Below are 20,718 nucleotides of genomic sequence, written 5' to 3' on the forward strand. Positions count from 1 at the left end.
ATCCTGTTCCAGACTTCGCGCCAGTCGGCGTGTGTGTGACGCGTGCCCTTTCGGCTACTTCACTGTGGACTGGCTACCTTGTCAGTCCACTACAAGTATAATTTCTGAAACATGATCGGATGTGAACAGTGGATGCTATACACCTACAGAAACCTATATTGTGCTCATATCACACAGAGCTGATGTTTTAAGGCAGTACTTCTTCGTTTTACATTTCGGTATCATATTTTATCACGGAGAAAGCGGGTAGAAGAATGTATGTCCTGTTCTTGAAATATATTTCTTACACTGAAATATTAACAGCGATACATTCCACATGACTGATAGGTCGGAAATGCAAGGGATCTAACATTATATCCCGTTTTAAGTGCAGAACGTAGTAGCCTTAGGAGTGCACGTGTATTTGTTCTCTCTTACCAATACCTTGCAGGTACTGATCCTAGACTCTGGAATAATACTTTAAAATTGATAGCTTGTTTGATTTGTGTAAAAATGCTTCGAACTCCATCCATCTGGAGATCCATCGCACATGAAAGTCATTTGTTTCTTGTTCTTCTTAACCATCTGCTATTACATCACGACTCTTTGAAACCTGTTACTATACATCGATAAGGAGTGCTAACCTCCTCGACATGGGCACATCTAGAGGAATCGTATGCATTTGGATGGGTGAAGACTAGGCAAGCTCCATTCATTCATGAGACGTGGAAAGTAGCAATCTACTTCTGTTCGGTTGCAGATTACATCGGTAACTGTGCTGCAGGGCGAGTTGGTCTATGAGAGTGTGAGGAGGGTCTTTCACTCTCTAAGTTTAGCCTAGGACAGTGAGAATGCTCTGTGACTCCCATACACAGAGAGATATGTCATAAATTAAGCACTATGATACAGGCGTTAGAAATTTGTAGAGCACTGCCTGATATATTTTGATGGTGTATGTGTTCGAGAATTAACAATGAACGGACATACTTTCTTCTGTCCACATTCGCAATGATACTCGCAAAGTGGAGAAGGACTGGTTTAGCTATGATACTGAAATTGGGAGGAACGCTGTCACATCATTGGTTAGTGTTGAAATTACTGTAAAATTGGTGAAATTGTTCGCACTATCAACTGTGACACTTGTTATTAGAGTACACCGATGGTGAGTTTTCCTTCCCATGCATCCGCTGGCACACTATTGGTTAGCAGATAATAATGGACTGACATCGCTTATTTGAGTTGGAGAAAGAGTTTTTGTGGAGGGATAACACCTTTTTGGGTGGATAGCACCAAAACAGTGATCGCATACACGACTGCAATATGATGAGTCAGTCGAAATGGAATGTAGAGTGATCAGCTATTCCGTCACTATGACAGATGAGTTTAAGTATAGAACTCATGTATCACATTCGGACTGTAGATTGAACACTCTCCACAACGTGACCAAACTCTTCCAGTTTCCTTATGTTGTAACTGTATTTTATTTAAAATCATCCAGGGTGTGTGGTGTGTTATGGTAGCCACAGTAGCAATATGATTTATACTGTAGGACGTCTAGTTTTCTGTGAGAGGCCATGGATCAGAATGTCTCATTGTCAGTTTCAAACAACGAGACAGAGGCACAAGGAGCGTCTCTTGTGATTTACAGCATAGTCCGTGGGATACGATCATCTCCCTACAGTACGGGTGATGACACTTTACACTGGCCTCTGCAGTGGATCAATACCTGTATATTTAATAGCATCGTCCCACGCCGACAGCAACAGCAGCAGTTTGATGGGTGAATTCAGTGATGGACAGCCTGTCCCATTAGAATTGCTAGGAGCAATGCACCCTGTGCTATTCTGGAAGCATTGCGACATCTCTCTCTCCACGCTGGACCCCCGCCGCAGCTATGCATCATCGCACTAGCATCAGTGCCTACATGAGTTCTATATTGGATAAAGTTAGTAGAACTTTCATAGTTTGTAATTTTTCTCTGTTGGATGGTACACAATAACGATGATCACATGTGAATGGATGAGGATCTGCTTCGGACTGTAGTATCTGTATCTGGTTCGGAGACGCACCATAATGCGCACATTTCCATCAAATGCTAAAAACACAGTCCTGTTGCACTAACTCAGGTCGTTCTGTTTTCTACACGAGTTGCAGAAGGTGCTGGATATGGCTTTCTCCGACCTCCTCAGTTCCGACTTAAATTGGAACGATCACATGCACAAAGCTGTAGAAATGGGAGCAGTTGCAAGATGTGTAAGGGCTGACTAAAGTCACATTGCAGTTTTATTCTAGCAGATTGGTTCGAGAATGGTGACTGGTTTCGAGATATGAGAGTGCCAGAAATATGATTCACTTGTGGCTGTGATCCAACACAGGTATGTGGTTGATTGGAAGGACTCGATTCCAAATCATAGACATCATTTCCAGCAGATAGCGAAACACTAGAGATCTGAGAAGCTGGTGTACAATTTCTTACGACCTCAATCAGCACACCATCTACTACGGTTTGTGATCCTTCTCAGTCAGTCATTGCCTATAACTCAGTGGATACATCACAGAACCTATGACATGGTATTGAGACAGGATACTTAAAAAATACTACAGTAATATCTAGCTGGGGCGGCGTGTGGGAATTGCAGATAGTGGTTTCATAACACGTTCGTTAGCTGAATAACTTTCAAAATTCAGCGATTTTATCACGAGGTTGCATCGTGGGCTACGTGTAACCAGACTGTTGCTCTGATAATATACACTTCTTCGACCAGCGTCTCGGTATTTGTCTGAAAAAAAAGTTCATTCACAGGTAATGCCATACCTCGATTTATAAAGCCACGATAGTTTTTAACATGGATTCTTGTGTGCATTTGTAGAACCAAGACAGCTTGTGACAGTAACATACAGTAGTTGTTGCGATCGGGTCTTTAACATCTGATGGTTTGTAAGACGATTACGCCTCTCTTTCTGAAACACAGTGGTAACACTCACAAGAAAAACTTATGAGTCATGTCCACCCATCTTTGATTTTCTCTGAGTATTATTTTGTATGGCCTGCAATCGTTTATTGGCCAAGTATTATACTTAGTAGTAGAAGGGGATGTGTGATAGGTTCACCTTTAGCATCAGGCTTATAAAGTATGTCTGGCATGTGCGAAGGAAATGACTATGACCAATCGTAAATAAGGTAAGGATTTGACATCGAGAACTGTGATAGGAAAGGGAAGAGTATGTCAAGTCATAAGAATGGTACTCATCTTTTGATTTCTAGAGACACAGCGTCAGCAGGGTGTATTTCCGATACTTCAGTCATTGTCAAATGTCATTCAACTGAAACGGATATCCTAACATTTAATTCTAAGTATAGCGATTTCGTAGGATGATTCTGTCTATGCGTGGTCTGTGGTGGGCCTGATTCACGTTTCACATTAACGGAAGGAGCCGTCCATATGCAAAGGTCTGCTGGAATGCAGGAATGTAGCTGAGTTAACTGTGTCGTCCTCTAGACGGCAGAATACCGAAGTAATAGTTAGTATGTGTTGGGCAGGTTTCGTGGACGCGCCAAACTTTGAGAAGATTGAATAGGGACCAGTATTCCCACCCATGTAGGTTGTTTGGTTGACTGCTTCTGCACGCCGGCCGGAGTGGCCGTCCGGTTCTAGGCGCTACAGTCTGGAACCGCGGACCCGCTAAGGTCGCAGGTTCGAATCCTGCCTCGGGCATGGATGTGTGTGATGTCATTCGGTTAGTTAGGTTTAAGTAGTTCTAAGTACTAGGAGACTGATGACCTTAGAAGTGAAGTCCCATAGTGCTCAGAGCCATTTGAACCATTTTTTTGCTTCTGAACATTTCGAACCTTTATTTAGTTGAGGGAACATAGATTGTGGTGTGTGCATCTAGCTGGTGAAAATTTCGCGGCTTTATTCAGTTGAGGGAACATCGATTGTGGCATGTGCATCTAGCAGGTGAAACACACGTTTGTCGGTTCTCTAGACATGAGAAACACTTTACTTGACTATGTATGTTATATGGATGATTTGGAATCTGTTACATCACCGACATCGGTATTCATGAGTGGAAATATCATTTCCCTCTATGTGTCTTCACAGACGGGACAAGTTTCTAGTTACTAAGTGGCCCAGAGCACGCTCCACCTCGCTGAAGTTTGGGGTTTGTAGAGAAACAATTTCCAGTCGGTATCTTGAGAATTGTGTTGCACGAGCGATCGGTAGGATGCTGCCATATACTTGATATCGAGAAGTATCGCAAAAACGGTATAATATTACGGCAAACCATGAAAAATACGTGTTCTTGTAATCCCTGAGTCTAGAGATGAGTGTAGAAAAGCGAGCAAGCATGGAGATCTGGACCAGAAACTGTAACGCATTTGTGCTGAGGGTAAACGAGCTCCAATTTTTAAAACAGTTCTGCGAGTGACTCCGGTCTGCTAAGGGCTCTCTGCTCACCTGTTGGGGGTGGATGAATGCCGACCTTGCATGGAAATATCTAGTGCTGCAAGGAGTATATACAGTGCTGTCTGTCTTCACAGTATATGTACGAATTATGTAAAAGGGATGATTTTGTATGGAAGAGGATAAGAAATGTATGTTTACTACATCAACATGGTACACGGTGATGTATTGCTGGGTTGGAGATCGGTTTCATTCTCTAATATACAATCTCCTGTCCTTAGTGGGAGACCAGTGTAATTGAGTGAGAGTCTTTCCATATTTGACGGTATTATGGGCAATTTGCAGGGTTTAATTGTCGGCGCAATGTGGCGATCTGTGTAAAATACCTTTCTTGCCACTGAAAGCCTCATCTGCAGAAAGAAAGAAAAGGTGGACGGTGCTTCCACACCAGCTACATCAGTAATTCAGAGGGCAAATTCGATAAGAGCCAATCATAGTGCTCGATTTATTCACACGACATTCGTTGAGCTTGGATATAGGAGTCTCTACATAGTGGTGAGAACGTTTGCGTATGTTGAGAGCAGGAAGGGTAACATGTGATGGTCGGGTTGCCATGTTAGAACTGTGAGGAAGAATGCATTTAAGGTTATTCTGAGCTATTTACGTGAACAAATTCTGTTAGGGCAAGAATTGCCATGGTGGTACAACATGCAATGTGTGGTTTTCGTGAGCAATAAAATGGGCGGAAATAATGTTTATGTTCATCTTTATTCCAGTTAACTGTACAGTCTGCGGAACTCTAGTAATTGGCTGGAAATAATCCAGTTAACTGAACAGTCTCCGGAACTCTAGGAACTGAGATGATGGAAAACTTTATCCGATGTGTATAAAAGCAAGTAACCTAACCCACAACTTAAGTCAATATTCTGAGGAAGGTTCTCAGTTACACAGTTCTTAAAAGAAATGTTAACGATCAAATTAACCTTCTCTCCAATTTAAAGTTAAAATTTAAAATAAGGTTCCAAGCATTTAAGAGAAAACAATCATTTTAGGGACCAGCCACATATACATACAAGAGATGCTTGAATTGTGTATTACTGCCATCACACATTTTAAAATCTTACAACCTCTTTCAGTTAAACAACAAGGAAACGGTTAAAATCTTAATTATTTGAGAAAAACATGAAAAAAATGTTTGAGGATCCCAGCTAAGGTACACCAAGTAAGCCTTTAACCATGTATAATGCTTTCCGTAACTCTTGATTCGGTGAGCTGCCTGCCGAGCCGCCATCCTTCGGTTGTCGCAGGGTGGGCGTTTTTCCAGCCTGTGAGACAAGTGTGGGCCTCACGCCGGCAAAACTAGAACACACTAAGCCAGTTCCATACCAATAAACACACACGGTGCGAAACAGTACTGTACGTCTGCAACTCCACAGTCAATATGGAAATGCCAGGTACCAGCAGCTCAAAGGCAACGGTCAGAAACTAAGGCCCCTCAACCTGATGTGGCCAAATCGAACGAAAACACCACACAATATTACCGAAACCCAGAACGACTGAAGAGGTGACCGATATATGCAAAACGTAAGCCAAACAGTCCTCCAACTTATGTCAAATCGGAGGCGGCAGCAAGTTATACAGTCCATGGGTGGAGTTAAAGATACACACCCATTACCCTGAAGATGTCGGGAAGTATCCACAGCAGAACAACAGGTGGGCTTCCAGATTATTCGGATCAATACACGGAAGAGCCACAGAAAGTACTATCCTCGCCTACCATTGTGTCTGGCCCCCGCGAGCATGCAGAAGTGCCACAACACGACGTGGCATGGATTCGACAAATGTCTGAAGTGTTGGAGGCAACTGACACCATGAATCCTGCAGAGCTGTTCATAAATCCGTAAGAGTGCTAGGCGGTGGAGATCTCTTGTGAACTGCACGTTGCGAGGCATCCAAAATACGCTCAACAGTATTAATGCCTCGGGTGACTGGTGGCCAGCAGAAGTGTTTAAAATCAGAAGAGCGTTGCTAGAGCCATTCTGTAGCAGTTCTGGACGTGTGGAGTGTCGCATTATCCTGCTGGGACTGCATAAGTCCATCAGAATACACTATGGACCCGAATGGATGCAGGTGATCAGACAGGATGCTTACCTACGTGTGACCTGTCAGAGTCGTATCTAGACGTAACAGGGGTCCCATATCACTCCAACTGCACACACCCGATACCATTACAGAGCCTGCACCAGCTTGAATAGTTCCCTACTGATATGCTCTAAACATTCTGCATGGTGTCTGTTCTATATCGTGTCTCCCTACCACTTTCGCGCAACGACGCTCTGAGCGTGTTTTTTAGGGAATTGACTAGTTTGAACCTGGGACATGTTGCTGGTAAGGAGACGTCAGACCACACATGACATGTAGAATTCAGAAGAGTTCAGTGAGACTAGCGATGATATAACCAAATACTTAATGATTTCAGCATCAGCTCCACTGCACTCCCTGTAAAGGGATCTTAATACTAACTAAATTTAGTGGAAGGGGTTCAAGGCTTTCCTATTTTTAGTTAGCTGGTAAAATAACGTCGAAAAAGCAGTTAAGTTTACCATTGGAAATTTTATTCTACTCACAAAACATCGTTTATAAATTGCACTATTGATAAAAGGAAATGTTTTAATACAGGATGGTAAAAACCAACTGTGTTCAACAAAAATGTGAACGAATATTACCTGAGTGGGTTTCCAAGTTCTACAATGTATCGAAGGATGACCTATGCCATATCACATCTATAATCTAGGTTTAAATTAAGTTTCACAAGAGAGAAAACTATCAAAATGGTCTACAGTAACCCTCAATTATCTTTAATTACTTATCTAACTTGTTGTAGATTATAGTGGCTGATGTGGCTTCTCAATACGTATATAACAGAAAAATCATCGCTTTTCAGATTTTTACTTCAAGTGGCAAATGTGAACACCATGAGCTTTAATTGACGATCGACACTAGTATTACGCAAAAAGGGAATGTAACAGATGGGACTTCTGCAGTTCTGAGAGAAGCTTTATGCCCTGTTGTGCGGCATCGCATGCGTTCTTTACCTTGTCGGTGTTCGTCAGGGGGAAGCGGTCAGCACAGCTCCACTCACCTCGCCGTCTCGGAGGTAACTCTCCCCTAACTTCTCCTTACTACAATTTACCGAAGTTGGTTTAAAAAAAACTATCGGGCTGTGTTTTCATCTGACCAATCAGGGTCTCAATGTTAACCTTAAGCTCCGCCTACAAAAATCTGTCTATCCAATGAGAAACGTTATACTTTTCGTGGTGGGGCAATGTTTTTAAAGTTTGCAACGTAACAGAGACGCGAAAAAGTCTCACGCTAAAACTTGAAGCTGGTGAGGTCCTTTTAGCGTTATCGTTAGATCTATACTGTTCTTCTGGAGGGCTCTATCTTTTAACATGGGCTGGGGATGGTCCTAACGTAACAGAGACGCGAAAAAGTCTCACGCTAAAACTTGCGGGTGGTGTGGCCCTTTTTGTGTTATCGTAAGATCTATATTGTTCTTCTGGAGGGCTGTAGCTTTTAATATTGGCTGGGGGATGGTCTTGACGTAACAGAGACGCAAAATGTCTCACAGTAAAACTTGCGGGTGGTGTAGCCCTTTTTGTGTTATCGTAAGATCTGTACTGTTCTTCTGGAGGGCTCTAGCTTTTAACATGGGCTGGAGGGTGGTCCTAACGTGACAAAGACGCGAAAAAGTCTCACACTAAAACTTGCGGGTGGTGTCCTAGCGGTTAGCTGGCGACGTGGGTGTCCATCCGTCCCTTATCGTAGGGCCTTCCAGCTTAACACGGTTCTGCTCTCAGCTTCTGTTCTCGTTTCTCCCCTCGGAACTGCGTCTGCCTCACGGTGGGAAGGTATGACATGCATTTAGGCATTCTTGTGTTAGTCTGTGGTATTCCATTTGCTCACTCGTTACTGGTATTACTTTGTTAATTTAATGTCACGATTTATTCGGAGCTATGTGACATACTACTGGATTTGCTTATCAAGTCAGGGTTTTCATGGAAGGTGTTGGATTTGCCTGACACCTTACATATCACCACCCTTCGAACTTAATTTTTGCATTGAAGTTAGGCTATGATTGAATCGTTGTCTAAGTCGGTAAAATATTATTGCTTTATCTAAATTTTTTTGCCTACTGTTCAGCCTCGTTATTCTGGTCCTATGCTAGTTTGTATTACTAATTTATATTTTTATATTCTTCCACATTATTCTTAAAAATGACAAGAGAAGAATATTTTTTGCTATTATTTATTTTTAATTATTTTCTTTGTTTATTTAAGTGTGAAGTTTGTTTTTTAAAAAGTTTGTTGTCGAAAGTGAGGAGTCTTTCACATCGATTTTCTTAGAAATATTGTATTTATAAATGTAGTAATTAAGTAAAATCTATTCCTAACACATTTTCTAAATATCGTGTACAAGTAAAATGTTTTTGTTTCTAGACACTCATTTCAACATTGTTGGACTAACAAATAAGAATAATTTCCAAGAATTGCTTTGACAAAGAAATATACATACACAAGTTTTGAGATATCATCCTAACAAATGGTACAATTGTTAAAAAAATGGAAAACACCCAACAAGATAATTTTTTATTCTTTGTTTTTATAAGGAGAAAATAAGTAAAATATAGTTAATCTTTTATTTTTATGATGAGAAAATATGTGACATATAGTTTGAGTGTTAATTATGCCTTACTTTTGTTCTTTATATACTGTCCATTTCAGAACTAATGACTTCTTTTTATCGATAGTATATTTTTTTACTTAAGTCCATAATCAATGACTGTTATTTTGTAGTTTATTAGGTGTCTGGTGTGCTTATTTAGTTTTTCACACGTTTCTTTTGCACAATTCCTACATCACATAATTTGATTTCACACATTCACACAATCCTATGAATGTTAAAGCATCAGGTTGGCGAATGTTTTTGCACGAAGGGGATGGACTTGAGCGAGATGGATGTGGGCTAGTATTTGATGTACAGCTTCGTTCGTTGTTCCTTGTTGGCTTTGCAAGTGCGTGTTGCTGTTGTGGAGGTCCCATAATGGAATGGAGCTGTGAGTGCAGAATCTCGTGGTTTACTGGCTTTTTATGCATAAAAGTCATCGTTATGTGTCGCTGAAAGCGGTCGTTTTTCGTTGTAATACTTCGCAGACGACTAGTTTACAATAGGATAGGGATTTGGGAAAGTATGTCATCTATTCTTCACCCATCTTCTTTCTTGGTCTCAATCTTGCGAATCTTCCACTTCTGTTCTTCCTGCTTTTTCTCTGCTTCTTACTTGATTCTTGGTTCTTCTCTGGGCAGGATACGGAATTATTTATTGATAACTAGTCACTTCGAAGTTCTCCTCCTAGTAACAGTTTGATAAATGGTTTGGACATGTCATTTTTACTTTGTGTACGTTTTCTTCAGTTTCGTGCATCAGCGTGCTGTTTAATAGCAGTAGTGTGACTTTTACACATATTTTTGCCAGTGGTGGCTTGCCCAAGCGGTCTTCTCGTCGGGCCGTTTTTTGCTCGCTCCGCTGAATGGGAGCACTCTGAGACCCTTCGCCGTCCCGTCGCATCTCTGCAGGGTTCCGTGTTCTATCCCAGCAGATATACAGCCCACTTCAGTAACAAGGGCCTTCTGTTGGTCTTGCTGTCCTTTCCCTCCTCTCGACGCTTCTGCCTTGTAGGAATCGTGTCTTGCTAATTACGTCCTTTTCTTTCTTGATACTTCTCGCATTGCAACTTGTGGGTCGTTGCATCTGGTCTCTGCTGGAGTTTTTACAATTGTTCTTACAAAAAGTTTTACTTATAATCATGTAACATATGTCTAGTACCTATATTGTTTTACGCCTTCTTAAAAGCTTTACAAATTTCGGCGCCCTTTTCATGTTACAATTTTAAGATATTTTGAATGTTGACTTCTACAAAAATCCTCAAATTCATTTTATTTTTATTTTTTGTGTAGTGTCGTGGTGTATAGCATTTTAGTATTTCATACTGTTAGACTATCTATGCTTTATCCCTTCACCTTAATCTATGGTACTATTGGTGTTATTTTTGTTTTTGTTTTTATTGAAACTACTTTCTTTTTCCCACCTTCCTCTCTCTTTATTCTTCTTTCTCCTGACGATCTTTTCTGCAACATAATCTTGAAATATTGTGCTGATTATTTACCAGTAATAAAATTAATCTTCAAACTTGTACTGAAAGTAAAAATATCTCTGCTTTATCTCGTAAAATACCCTCTAATTCTCTTTACCGTGTTCCGAAATACCTTGAACTTCTTGCAATTTTTCGTCGATTTCTTTATGGACTTCTAATATGAGTTGAGACGATTCCCCCTTTTGTGCATACCATTCTAATTCTTCATCCTCTTTATCTCGCTTCCTTCTTAATTGTTTGTTTATAACTGGTATTTCTTCTAATTTTAGCTTTTGATCAAAGAGAAGTGTGACATTCCCGAATGTTACGCTACCTTTCCCCATATCCTTCATCGCTCATCTCTCATTTAAAAAATCTGCACCTAGAATCAAACCTACAGTTAGTTTAGGTATAATCATGAAGTTGGCTTCGATCGTTTGACCTTGGCACGAAAGAGTTAACCTTGTTTGGCTCATAACTTCCGCAGTATTGTTTCTAATAGGACCTCTTACTTTAATCTTACGTGTTTTCAGAACTGGCAATTCCTCATTGGCATTACACTGCATGAATAAATTTTCTGAGATCGCAGTCAGTTCACTTCCGCTATAAATTACAATATTGACTGGGATATTCTTTACCATGGCCTTCACAATTGGTTGAATTTGAAAGGGTTGGTTCTGTTCTTCTTCTTCTTGCATCAACGAATCCACCACTGAATCATACATGAGTCTTTTTAGGAATTTCCCTTGTGAATTAGAACTTTCTATAGGATAAGCTTCGACTGCTACTTCTCTCCCTTTTATTTCCTCTTCTCTATTTCTTCCTTCATTTACGCTTTCTTCAACATCCTCTACTTTTTCCTCATCCTCGTCTAACTTCTCCTTCTTCGTCGCTACTTCCACATAATCGCATCTAAATGCTCTAATTATCGCTTCATAACTTCCTTCATTATATACATTGGGTTGTGTGCCCACTCGTAACTTATTTTCAACTTCTGTCAATTGCGCATTATCCTCATTGAATTCGCTTTCCCTGATTTCCATCTCAAATAGCTCTGCAATACTCATTACTTCGTCCTTTCCTCCTACATTCGTTGTGCATGCCTCTGGTAATTCATCTTCCTCGTCAGTATTCTCCCAATTAATTTCGTCCCAACAAGATATTGTTATTTTCTTGTCTTCGTTTTCATCCTGTCCCTGCGGATTTGTTTCTTCCTATCTTCTCATGATAAGATTTTTACTTCTCTGTTCAAGGTGCTGCAATTGTCCTGTGTCGTTGCGTCATTCTCTTTGGCATGGGCGCTTAGCTGTCAATTCGAACGTTTATCGGGGTTTGGTGGTCTTACCTCCACCTCTTCTATGTGTATTCTCTTTTCTTGTTCAGCTTCTTGATAGTGGTTTCTTTGTTGATAATTTGTCGGTCTATTGGTTCTCCAGTACCCGTTTCGGTTGTCGTTATTCCCTCTGTAATAGTTGTTGCCGTTCCTGGGTGAATTATATGAGGGCCGTTCAGAAAGTAACCTCCGGTTGATTTAAAAAAATACACCAAGTTAAATAAAAATATTTTAATATATACATCTTACAACTACATCTTTGCACTATTTTTCTACATAGTCTCCATAGCGATTGAGGCACTTATCGTATCTCTTCACAAGCTTTGAAATTCCTTCTGCATAAAAATCACCCGCTTGTGCCTGGAGCCAGCCTGTGACCGCATCTTTGAGCTCTTCGTCGTCATCAAACCGCTGTGACCCGAGCCATTTCTTCAAATGCATGAAGAGGTGATAATCACTTGGCGCCAGGTCTGGGCTGTAAGGTGGATGGTTGATAACGTCCCACTTGAAGGACTCAAGAAGGGCCGTTGTTCTGCATAAAAATCACCCGCTTGTGCCTGGAGCCAGCCTGTGACCACATCTTTGAGCTCTTCGTCGTCATCAAACCGCTGTGACCCGAGCCATTTCTTCAAATGCATGAAGAGGTGATAATCACTTGGCGCCAGGTCTGGGCTGTAAGGTGGATGGTTGATAACGTCCCACTTGAAGGACTCAAGAAGGGCCGTTGTTCTGCGAGCAGAGTGAGGACGGGCGTTATCGTGCAAAAAAACGATACCGGAAGTCAGCATACCATGGCGTTTGTTCTGTATAGCCCGTCGTAACTTTTTTATTGTTTCACAGTACACGTCTTGTTTAATGGTCGTACCACGTTCCATGAATTCAACCAACAACACCCCTTTGGCATCCCAAAACACCGTTGCCATCAGTTTTCTGGCAGAAAAATCTTGCGAGGCTTTTCTTGGTTTGGTAGGCGAATTTGAATGTGCCCACATCTTTGATTGTTCTTTTGTCTCAGGGTTCACATACTTAATCCAGGTTTTGTCACTGGTCACGATTCTGTTTAACAATGGTTCTCCTTCGTCCTCATAACGTGACAGAAAGTCTAATGCAGAGGCCATTCTTTGAGTTTTGTGGTGGTCGGTAAGAATTTTGGGCACCCATCGTGCACAGAACTTACGGTAACCCAATCTTGCTGTCACTATCTCGTACAAGAGAGTCTTAGAAATCTGTGGAAAACCAGTAGACAACTCCGACATTGAGAAACGTCGATTTTCACGAACTTTTGCATCAACTGTCTGAACGAGTTCGTCAGTCAGCAATGATGGTCTACCACTCCTCTCTTCATCATGAACGTTTTCTCGTCCACTTTTAAATAAACGTACCCATTCACGGACAACTCCTTCACTCATAACTCTTGGTCCGTACACGGCACAAAGCTCACGATGAATAGCTGCTGCAGAATATCCTTTGGCTGTAAAAAACCTTATGACAGCATGCACTTCACATTTGGCGGGGTTTTCTATTGCAGCACACATTTCAAACTGCCACAAAAACTAAACTAGCGCAGGTACGACGTTCACTCGACCACAGCTTGATGCCGACTGACCTGTTGAGTGCGTGAACGCACAGATGGCGTCGCTACTCCCCCCACAACCCGCACTGTGACCAATCGGAGGTTACTTTCTGAACCGCCCTCGTAGTTATTGCCATATTCTCTTCAAAATCCATAACCGGTTCTTTGTTGAAATCTATTGTCGTTTCTTGGTGCGAAGTTATCACGTGGTTCGTAATTATTGTTTCTTCGTACTGTGTCTTGTTGATTCCACTGCTTTTTGCTTTCGTTTTCACGTGCGCTTCGTCATTTTCTTGCGTCATCTTCCGAAAATATGAACTCTAGTTCCCTTAGAATACCTTTAAATGCTTCGACGTCATTGCCTCCGCGACCTACTAATGATTGCTGGTATTTCAATGGTAGCTTCATCGCGCATAATTTAATCAACTCTCCGTCACTGTAAGGTACATCTAAGCATTGATTTTTCTTTGCCATTAATTCGAAAAATTTCACGGGACTCTTCTCTCCTGAATTTTCAAAATATGGGTTCTGTAATAATTCGTACTTCACTCTGTTCTGTGCTTCGCTGGACCAATATCGTGAGAGAAACTTCTCTCTGAAATCTTCGTACGATCGGCATGTCGCTGCAACATTCTGCATGATTTCTGCGACTGTTCCTGACATTTGTGCACATATAAAGTCTAATTTGTGTGCTAGCGTCCATTGTTCTGGTAATCCTACTCGGAATTGATCAATAAAAGTTCGTGGATGTAATGAGTTTCCTTCTCGAAAGTGTTGAAATTTTCTGACTGTGAGGAAATAATCGTTATCGTACTTCGTCATAGTTCCATATGAAATTCGCGATTCTTCGCCACTTTTGTTTCTGATCATTTCTCCCGTCGTTCTTTCCGGTTGTGGTAGATCCATTGGATATTGTCCACTGTAACTTTCGCCTACCCTTGCGTAGTATCGTTGGAGTGGTACGCAATAATTTTCTTCCATCGGTTGTGAACGTGTAGCTGAATGCATTGCACTGTACTCTTCGCGACCTGGCTTTCCATTGCCACGTATGTTACTTTCCGCCTGTGATTGGAATCGCAAATGCGTAATATCTTCGTTAATTGCTTGTTTTTCCGGTGCTGTTACAGATACGGATGTGGTTGCAGACTCTGTGCTTGTTCAATCCTGTTCACTACGCTCTTCAATGGTTTGCAACAACTCTGTTCGCAATTTCTGAAATTTTCGCTTCGTTTGCGCTTCTATTTTGACTATGCGGTTATCATATCTTTTCAGCGCTGCTTTTGTGATACGTTTGTGTAACGCACTGTTTTCAACAATTTCACGCGCTGTACCTGCTCCTTGTGTTGTAATTACGTTTATCTGTTTCTCTAGTCTCTTGACTTCTCCCTGGGTGTTCTTACGTAATGTTTTGATCTCGTCCTGAGTATCATTACGCAATGTTTGTACGTCCGCTTGTACTTTGTCAATGTCTGTTCTCAATTGATTGTGACCTGTTATTAAGTTTCCTATCACTTCTCGAGATTCTTTTGCCTCGTCTTCAATATGACTTAGGTGTAACTGAATTTTTTTGTTTTGTTCTTTAATCTCACGCATTTGTTTCGTGGTTTTTGCATTCTGAATTTGAATTTGGTTCGCTATGTCTTTATTTTGCCTTGTCGTGGTTTCCGTGATTTGTTGTAATAATTCTGAAGATTGGTGGGTCCTATTGCGTTTTCTTCCGACGTCCTACGCTCTGTGTTTTCGCCCAATTGTTGGTTTGCAACCGATTGCATTGAACTGTGCGGTGACACGTCTCTGCTCGCATTCCTTGTACACTGTGGTGAGGGAGCTCTGATTACTTGTACTATGGGTTCTACGTATTCAAGACGCAAGTTAGAATCCTCATCGACTGTCTCTCTACTTTCCTGCTCCTCTGTCGTATGCTGACTTACGTTTTCTATGCCTTGACGTACATTATCCTCGTTATGGTGCGTTATATGTCCTATTTCTCGCGATACTGCATCGTCTGTTGTACTGTCCTCTATTCTCTGTCCATTTTCATGCTGGTTCTGTACCTCAATTCGGTCAAGGTCTCGATTTGCCATTGCTAATCTTTCCCAATCCCTTATTTTCTATTTTAAAAACAATTCACGCGCCCTACTTCGAGTCAACATGCGCTCATACGATCTCACGCGTTTCATAAACTTTTTATTCACACGACTTAACAATCAATTCACTTACTTGTTGGGTCAGAACCAACTTGTTAACGATGTATCCACCACCTGTGAGCTTGCCTTGGAGAGAAAACTTAATTCTAACATTTTTTTAAAATTCATAACTTAATTATATTATTGTCTCTGACACTTTCTTAGTATCTATCGCTGCAGCTACTGTTTTCGACTATTTAAAACTTTAGGAAAAAAATTTTCTTACTACGAAAATTTTTCAACAGGTTATTTTTCTGACCTAGTTAGGGATGTGGTCGACCTTCACTCATGGTATTTTACAATCCTGGCAGGGTCGCCATTTTCTAAACATTCTGCATGGTGTCTGCTTGTTCCATATCGTGTCTCCCTACCACTTTCGCGCAACGACGCTCTGAGCGTGTTTTTTGGGGAATTGACTAGTTTGAACCTGGGACCTGTTGCTGGTAAGAAGACGTCAGACCACACATGACATGTAGAATTCAGAAGAGTTCAGTGAGACTAGCGATGATATAACCAAATACTTAATAATTTCAGCATCAGCTCCACTGCACTCCCTGTAAAGGAATCTTAATACTAACTAAATTTAGTGGAAGGGGTTCAAGGTTTTCCTATTTTTAGTTAGCTGGTAAAATAACGTCGAAAAAGCAGTTAAGTTTACCATTGGAAATTTTATTCTACTCACAAAACATCGTTTATAAATTGCACTATTGATAAAAGGAAATGTTTTAATACAGGATGGTAAAAACCAACTGCGTTCAACAAAAATGTGAACGAATATTCCCTGAGGGGGTTTCCAAGTTCTACAATGTATCGAAGGATGACCTATACCATATCACATCTATAATCTAGGTTTAAATTAAGTTTCACAAGAGAGAAAACTATCAAAATGGTCTACAGTGACCCTCTATTATCTCTAATTACTTATCTAACTTGTTGTAGATTATAGTGGCTGATGTGGCTTCTCAATAAGCATATAACAGAAAAATCATCGCTTTTCAGATATTTACTTCAAGTGGCAAATGTGAACACCATGAGCTTTAATTGACGATCGACACTAGCATTACGCAAAAATTGGATGTAACAGATGAGACTTCTGCTGTTCTGAGAGAAGCTTTATGCCCTGTTATGCGGCATCGCGTGCGTTCATTACCTCGTTGGTGTTCGTCAGGGGGCGGCGAGCAGCACAGCTCCGCTCACCCCGCCGTCTCGGAAGTAACCCCCCCTAACTTCTCCTTACTACAATTTACCGAAGTTGGTTTAAAAAAAACTATCTGGCTGTGTTTTCATCTGACCAATCAGGGTCTCTATGTTAACCTTAAGCTCCGCCTACAAAAATCTGTCTATCCAATGAGAAACGTTATACTTTTCGTGGTGGGGCAATGTTTTTCAAGTTTGCAACGTAACAGAGACGCGAAAAAGTCTCACGCTAAAATTTGCAGCTGGTGTGGTCCTCTTAGCGTTATCGTAAGATCTATACTGTTCTTCTGGAGGGCTCTATCTTTTAACATGGGCTGGGGATGGTCCTAACGTAACAGAGACGCGAAAAAGTCTCACGCTAAAACTTGCGGGTGGTTTGGCTCTTTTTGTGTTATCGTAAGATCTATACTGTTCTTCTGGAGGGCTCTAGCTTTTAATATTGGCTGGGGGGTGGTCTTGACGTAACAGAGACGCAAAATGTCTCACGGTAAAACTTGCGGGTGGTGTAGCCCTTTTTGTGTTATCGTAAGATCTGTACTGTTCTTCTGGACGGCTCTAGCTTTTAACATCGGCTGGGGGGGTGGTCCTAACGTGACAAAGACGCGAAAAAGTCTCACACTAAAACTTGCGGGTGGTGTCCTAGCGGTTAGCTGGCGACGTGGGTGTCCGTCCGTCCCTTATCGTAGGGCCTTCCAGCTTAACACGGTTCTGCTCTCAGCTTCTGTTCTCGTTTCTCCCCTCGGAACTGCGTCTGTCTCACGGTGGGAAGGTATGACATGCATTTAGGCATTCTTGTGTTAGTCTGTGGTATTCCATTTGCTCACTCGTTACTCGTATTACTTTGGTTAATTTAATGTCACGATTTATTCGGAGCTATGTGACATACTACTGGATTTGCTTATCAAGTCAGGGTTTTCATGGAAGGTGTTGAATTTTCCTGACACCTTACAATGCACGATCCATGCATTCATGACATTGTCTCCATACCCGTACATCCGCTAGATAGAATTTGAAACGAGACTAGTCCTATCAGGCATCAACAGTCCAATGTCGGTTTTGACAGGGCCAGGCGAGGTGCAAAGCTTTTTGTCGTGCAGTCATCAAAGGTACACGAGTGGGCTCTCGGCCGCGAAAGCCTATTTCGATTATGTTCCGTTGAATGGTCCGCACAATGAGACTTCTTAATGGCCCATCATCGAAATCTGCAGCCATTTGCGGAAGGGCTGCACTTCTGTCACGTTAAACGATTATCTTCCGTTGTCGTTGGTCCCGTACTTGCAGGATCTTTTTCAGACCTCAGCGATGTCGGAGGTTTGATGTTTTACCGGATTCCTGATATTCACGGTAGATTAGTGAAAGAGTCGTCACGGGAAATCCCCACTTCAACGCTACCTCAGGGGTGCTGCGTCCCATCGCTCGTGCGCCGATTATAACACCACGTTATCTCTTAAATCTTGATAACATGCCATCGTAGCACAGTAACCGATCTAACAACTGCGTCAGACTTTCGTTATGTTATAAAGGCGTAGCCGATGGCAGCGCTGTATTCTACCTCTACAGGTGTCCCTGTATTTGAATACGCATGCCTGTACCGCTTTCTTTGGCGCTTCAGTGTATAACAAGCATAGGCAAGGCGACACTATCCAGGCGTATTGTTCCAGGAATACACAAAAGCTACACTCCTGGAAATTGAAATAAGAACACCATGAATTCATTGTCCCAAGAAGGGGAAACTTTATTGACACATTCCTGGGGTCAGATACATCACATGATCACACTGACAGAACCACAGGCACATAGACACAGGCAACAGAGCATGCACAATGTCGGCACTAGTACAGTGTATATCCACCTTTCGCAGCAATGCAGGCTGCTATTCTCCCATGGAGACGATCGTAGAGATGCTGGATGTAGTCCTGTGGAACGGCTTGCCATGCCATTTCCACCTGGCGCCTCAGTTGGACCAGCGTTCGTGCTGGACGTGCAGACCGCGTGAGACGACGCTTCATCCAGTCCCAAACATGCTCAATGGGGGACAGATCCGGAGATCTTGCTGGCCAGGGTAGTTGACTTACACCTTCTAGAGCACGTTGGGTGGCACGGGATACATGCGGACGTGCATTGTCCTGTTGGAACAGCAAGTTCCCTTGCCGGTCTAGGAATGGTAGAACGATGGGTTCGATGACGGTTTGGATGTACCGTGCACTATTCAGTGTCCCCTCGACGATCACCAGTGGTGTGCGGCCAGTGTAGGAGATCGCTCCCCACACCATGATGCCGGGTGTTGGCCCTGTGTGCCTCGGTCGTATGCAGTCCTGATTGTGGCGCTCACCTGCACGGCGCCAAACACGCATACGACCATCATTGGCACCAAGGCAGAAGCGACTGTCAGCGCTGAAGACGACACGTCTCCATTCGTCCCTCCATTCACGCCTGTCGCGACACCACTGGAGGCGGGCTGCACGATGTTGGGGCGTGAGCGGAAGACGGCCTAACGGTGTGTGGGACCGTAGCCCAGCTTCATGGAGACGGTTGCGAATGGTCCTCGCCGATACCCCAGGAGCAACAGTGTCCCTAATTTGCTGGGAAGTGGCGGTGCGGTCCCCTACGGCGCTGCGTAGGATCCTACGGTCTTGGCGTGCATCCGTGCGTCGCTGCGGTCCGGTCCCAGGTCGACGGGCACGTGCACCTTCCGCCGACCACTGGCGACAACATCGATGTACTGTGGAGACCTCACGCCCCACGTGTTGAGCAATTCGGCGGTACGTCCACCCGGCCTCCCGCATGCCCACTATACGCCCTCGCTCAAAGTCCGTCAACTGCACATACGGTTCACGTCCACGCTGTCGCGGCATGCTACCAGTGTTAAAGACTGCGATGGAGCTCCGTATGCCACGGCAAACTGGCTGACACTGACGGCGGCGGTGCACAAATGCTGCGCAGCTAGCGCCATTCGACGGCCAACACCGCGGTTCCTGGTGTGTCCGCTGTGCCGTGCGTGTGATCATTGCTTGTACAGCCCTCTCGCAGTGTCCGGAGCAAGTATGGTGGGTCTGACACACCGGTGTTAATGTGTTCTTTTTTCCATTTCCAGGAGTGTAAGCCACAAGTCAAGTTGGTAACTATGATCAAAAATCGTGACCTGGATCACAGCATATGGCCACTCCACCGAATAACAGAAATTATAGGAGGTCTCTAAGTAATGGAAACAGGACCAGGGCGGGCGCTGATCCCCTTCTACCGGACGCCAATACCTGCAGCCCTCGTTCTGGAAAAGGATTCGGCCGTCTCCTGTCTGTGCTGATGTTCGAGTCATAACTCCTCTTGCCACCTCCATCAGGCCAGAGGTGATCCACCGGGGGACACTGCGTCGATCGCTCTGTCCGCTGTACTGCCTATCGCGTCCTCCGCGGCCACCGTCGCTAACATCGGGCTGTTGCTGCGGAGCGAGCGCCTCCACCAGACCAAGAACATCCCAGAAGCGAAGAACCAAAGGACAGACAGAGCACGGGAGTTCGAAGGAAGCTGAGCTGTACGGCACACAAGTCTTTCTGCTGATTCGCAGACCGAACATCTAGTTTCTATCACACGACCTCGTTGAAACTGTGAGGTGTTGAGAATGGCGTCTTCGTCGCCTTAAAGGCGTTCTTGACTCATCAACTCATCACGTGCAATCTCAGAGATATATTCAAAGGAAACCTGCAGCGCATCCTCATTGTAGCGCTACCAACGCCACTCTTGTGTGACTGGAACAAAATATGCGTTGACGTAATCTTTCAGATGTAGAAATACGCCTCCCAATATTCGTTAATGTCACACAATCCTTCTTGGGATTCCGATTTCTTTTTCCA

The 20,718-nt window shown here is 43.0% G+C and overlaps 1 protein-coding gene across 1 annotated transcript in view; it reads left to right on the forward strand.

Annotated features, from left to right (window-relative positions):
• Positions 1-20,396, forward strand: part of LOC126199427 (gonadotropin-releasing hormone II receptor-like) — a 75,279-nt gene extending 54,883 nt beyond the window's left edge. Inside the window, exon 2 of the mRNA XM_049936345.1 lies at positions 20,208-20,396. Coding sequence (XP_049792302.1) covers positions 20,208-20,396 — 189 coding nt within the window. The remainder of the gene's footprint in view (positions 1-20,207) is intronic.
• The last annotated feature ends 322 nt before the right edge of the window (positions 20,397-20,718 follow it).

The sequence above is a fragment of the Schistocerca nitens genome, chromosome 8 (assembly GCF_023898315.1).
Source record: "Schistocerca nitens isolate TAMUIC-IGC-003100 chromosome 8, iqSchNite1.1, whole genome shotgun sequence".
Classification (NCBI taxonomy): Eukaryota; Metazoa; Arthropoda; class Insecta; order Orthoptera; family Acrididae; genus Schistocerca; species Schistocerca nitens.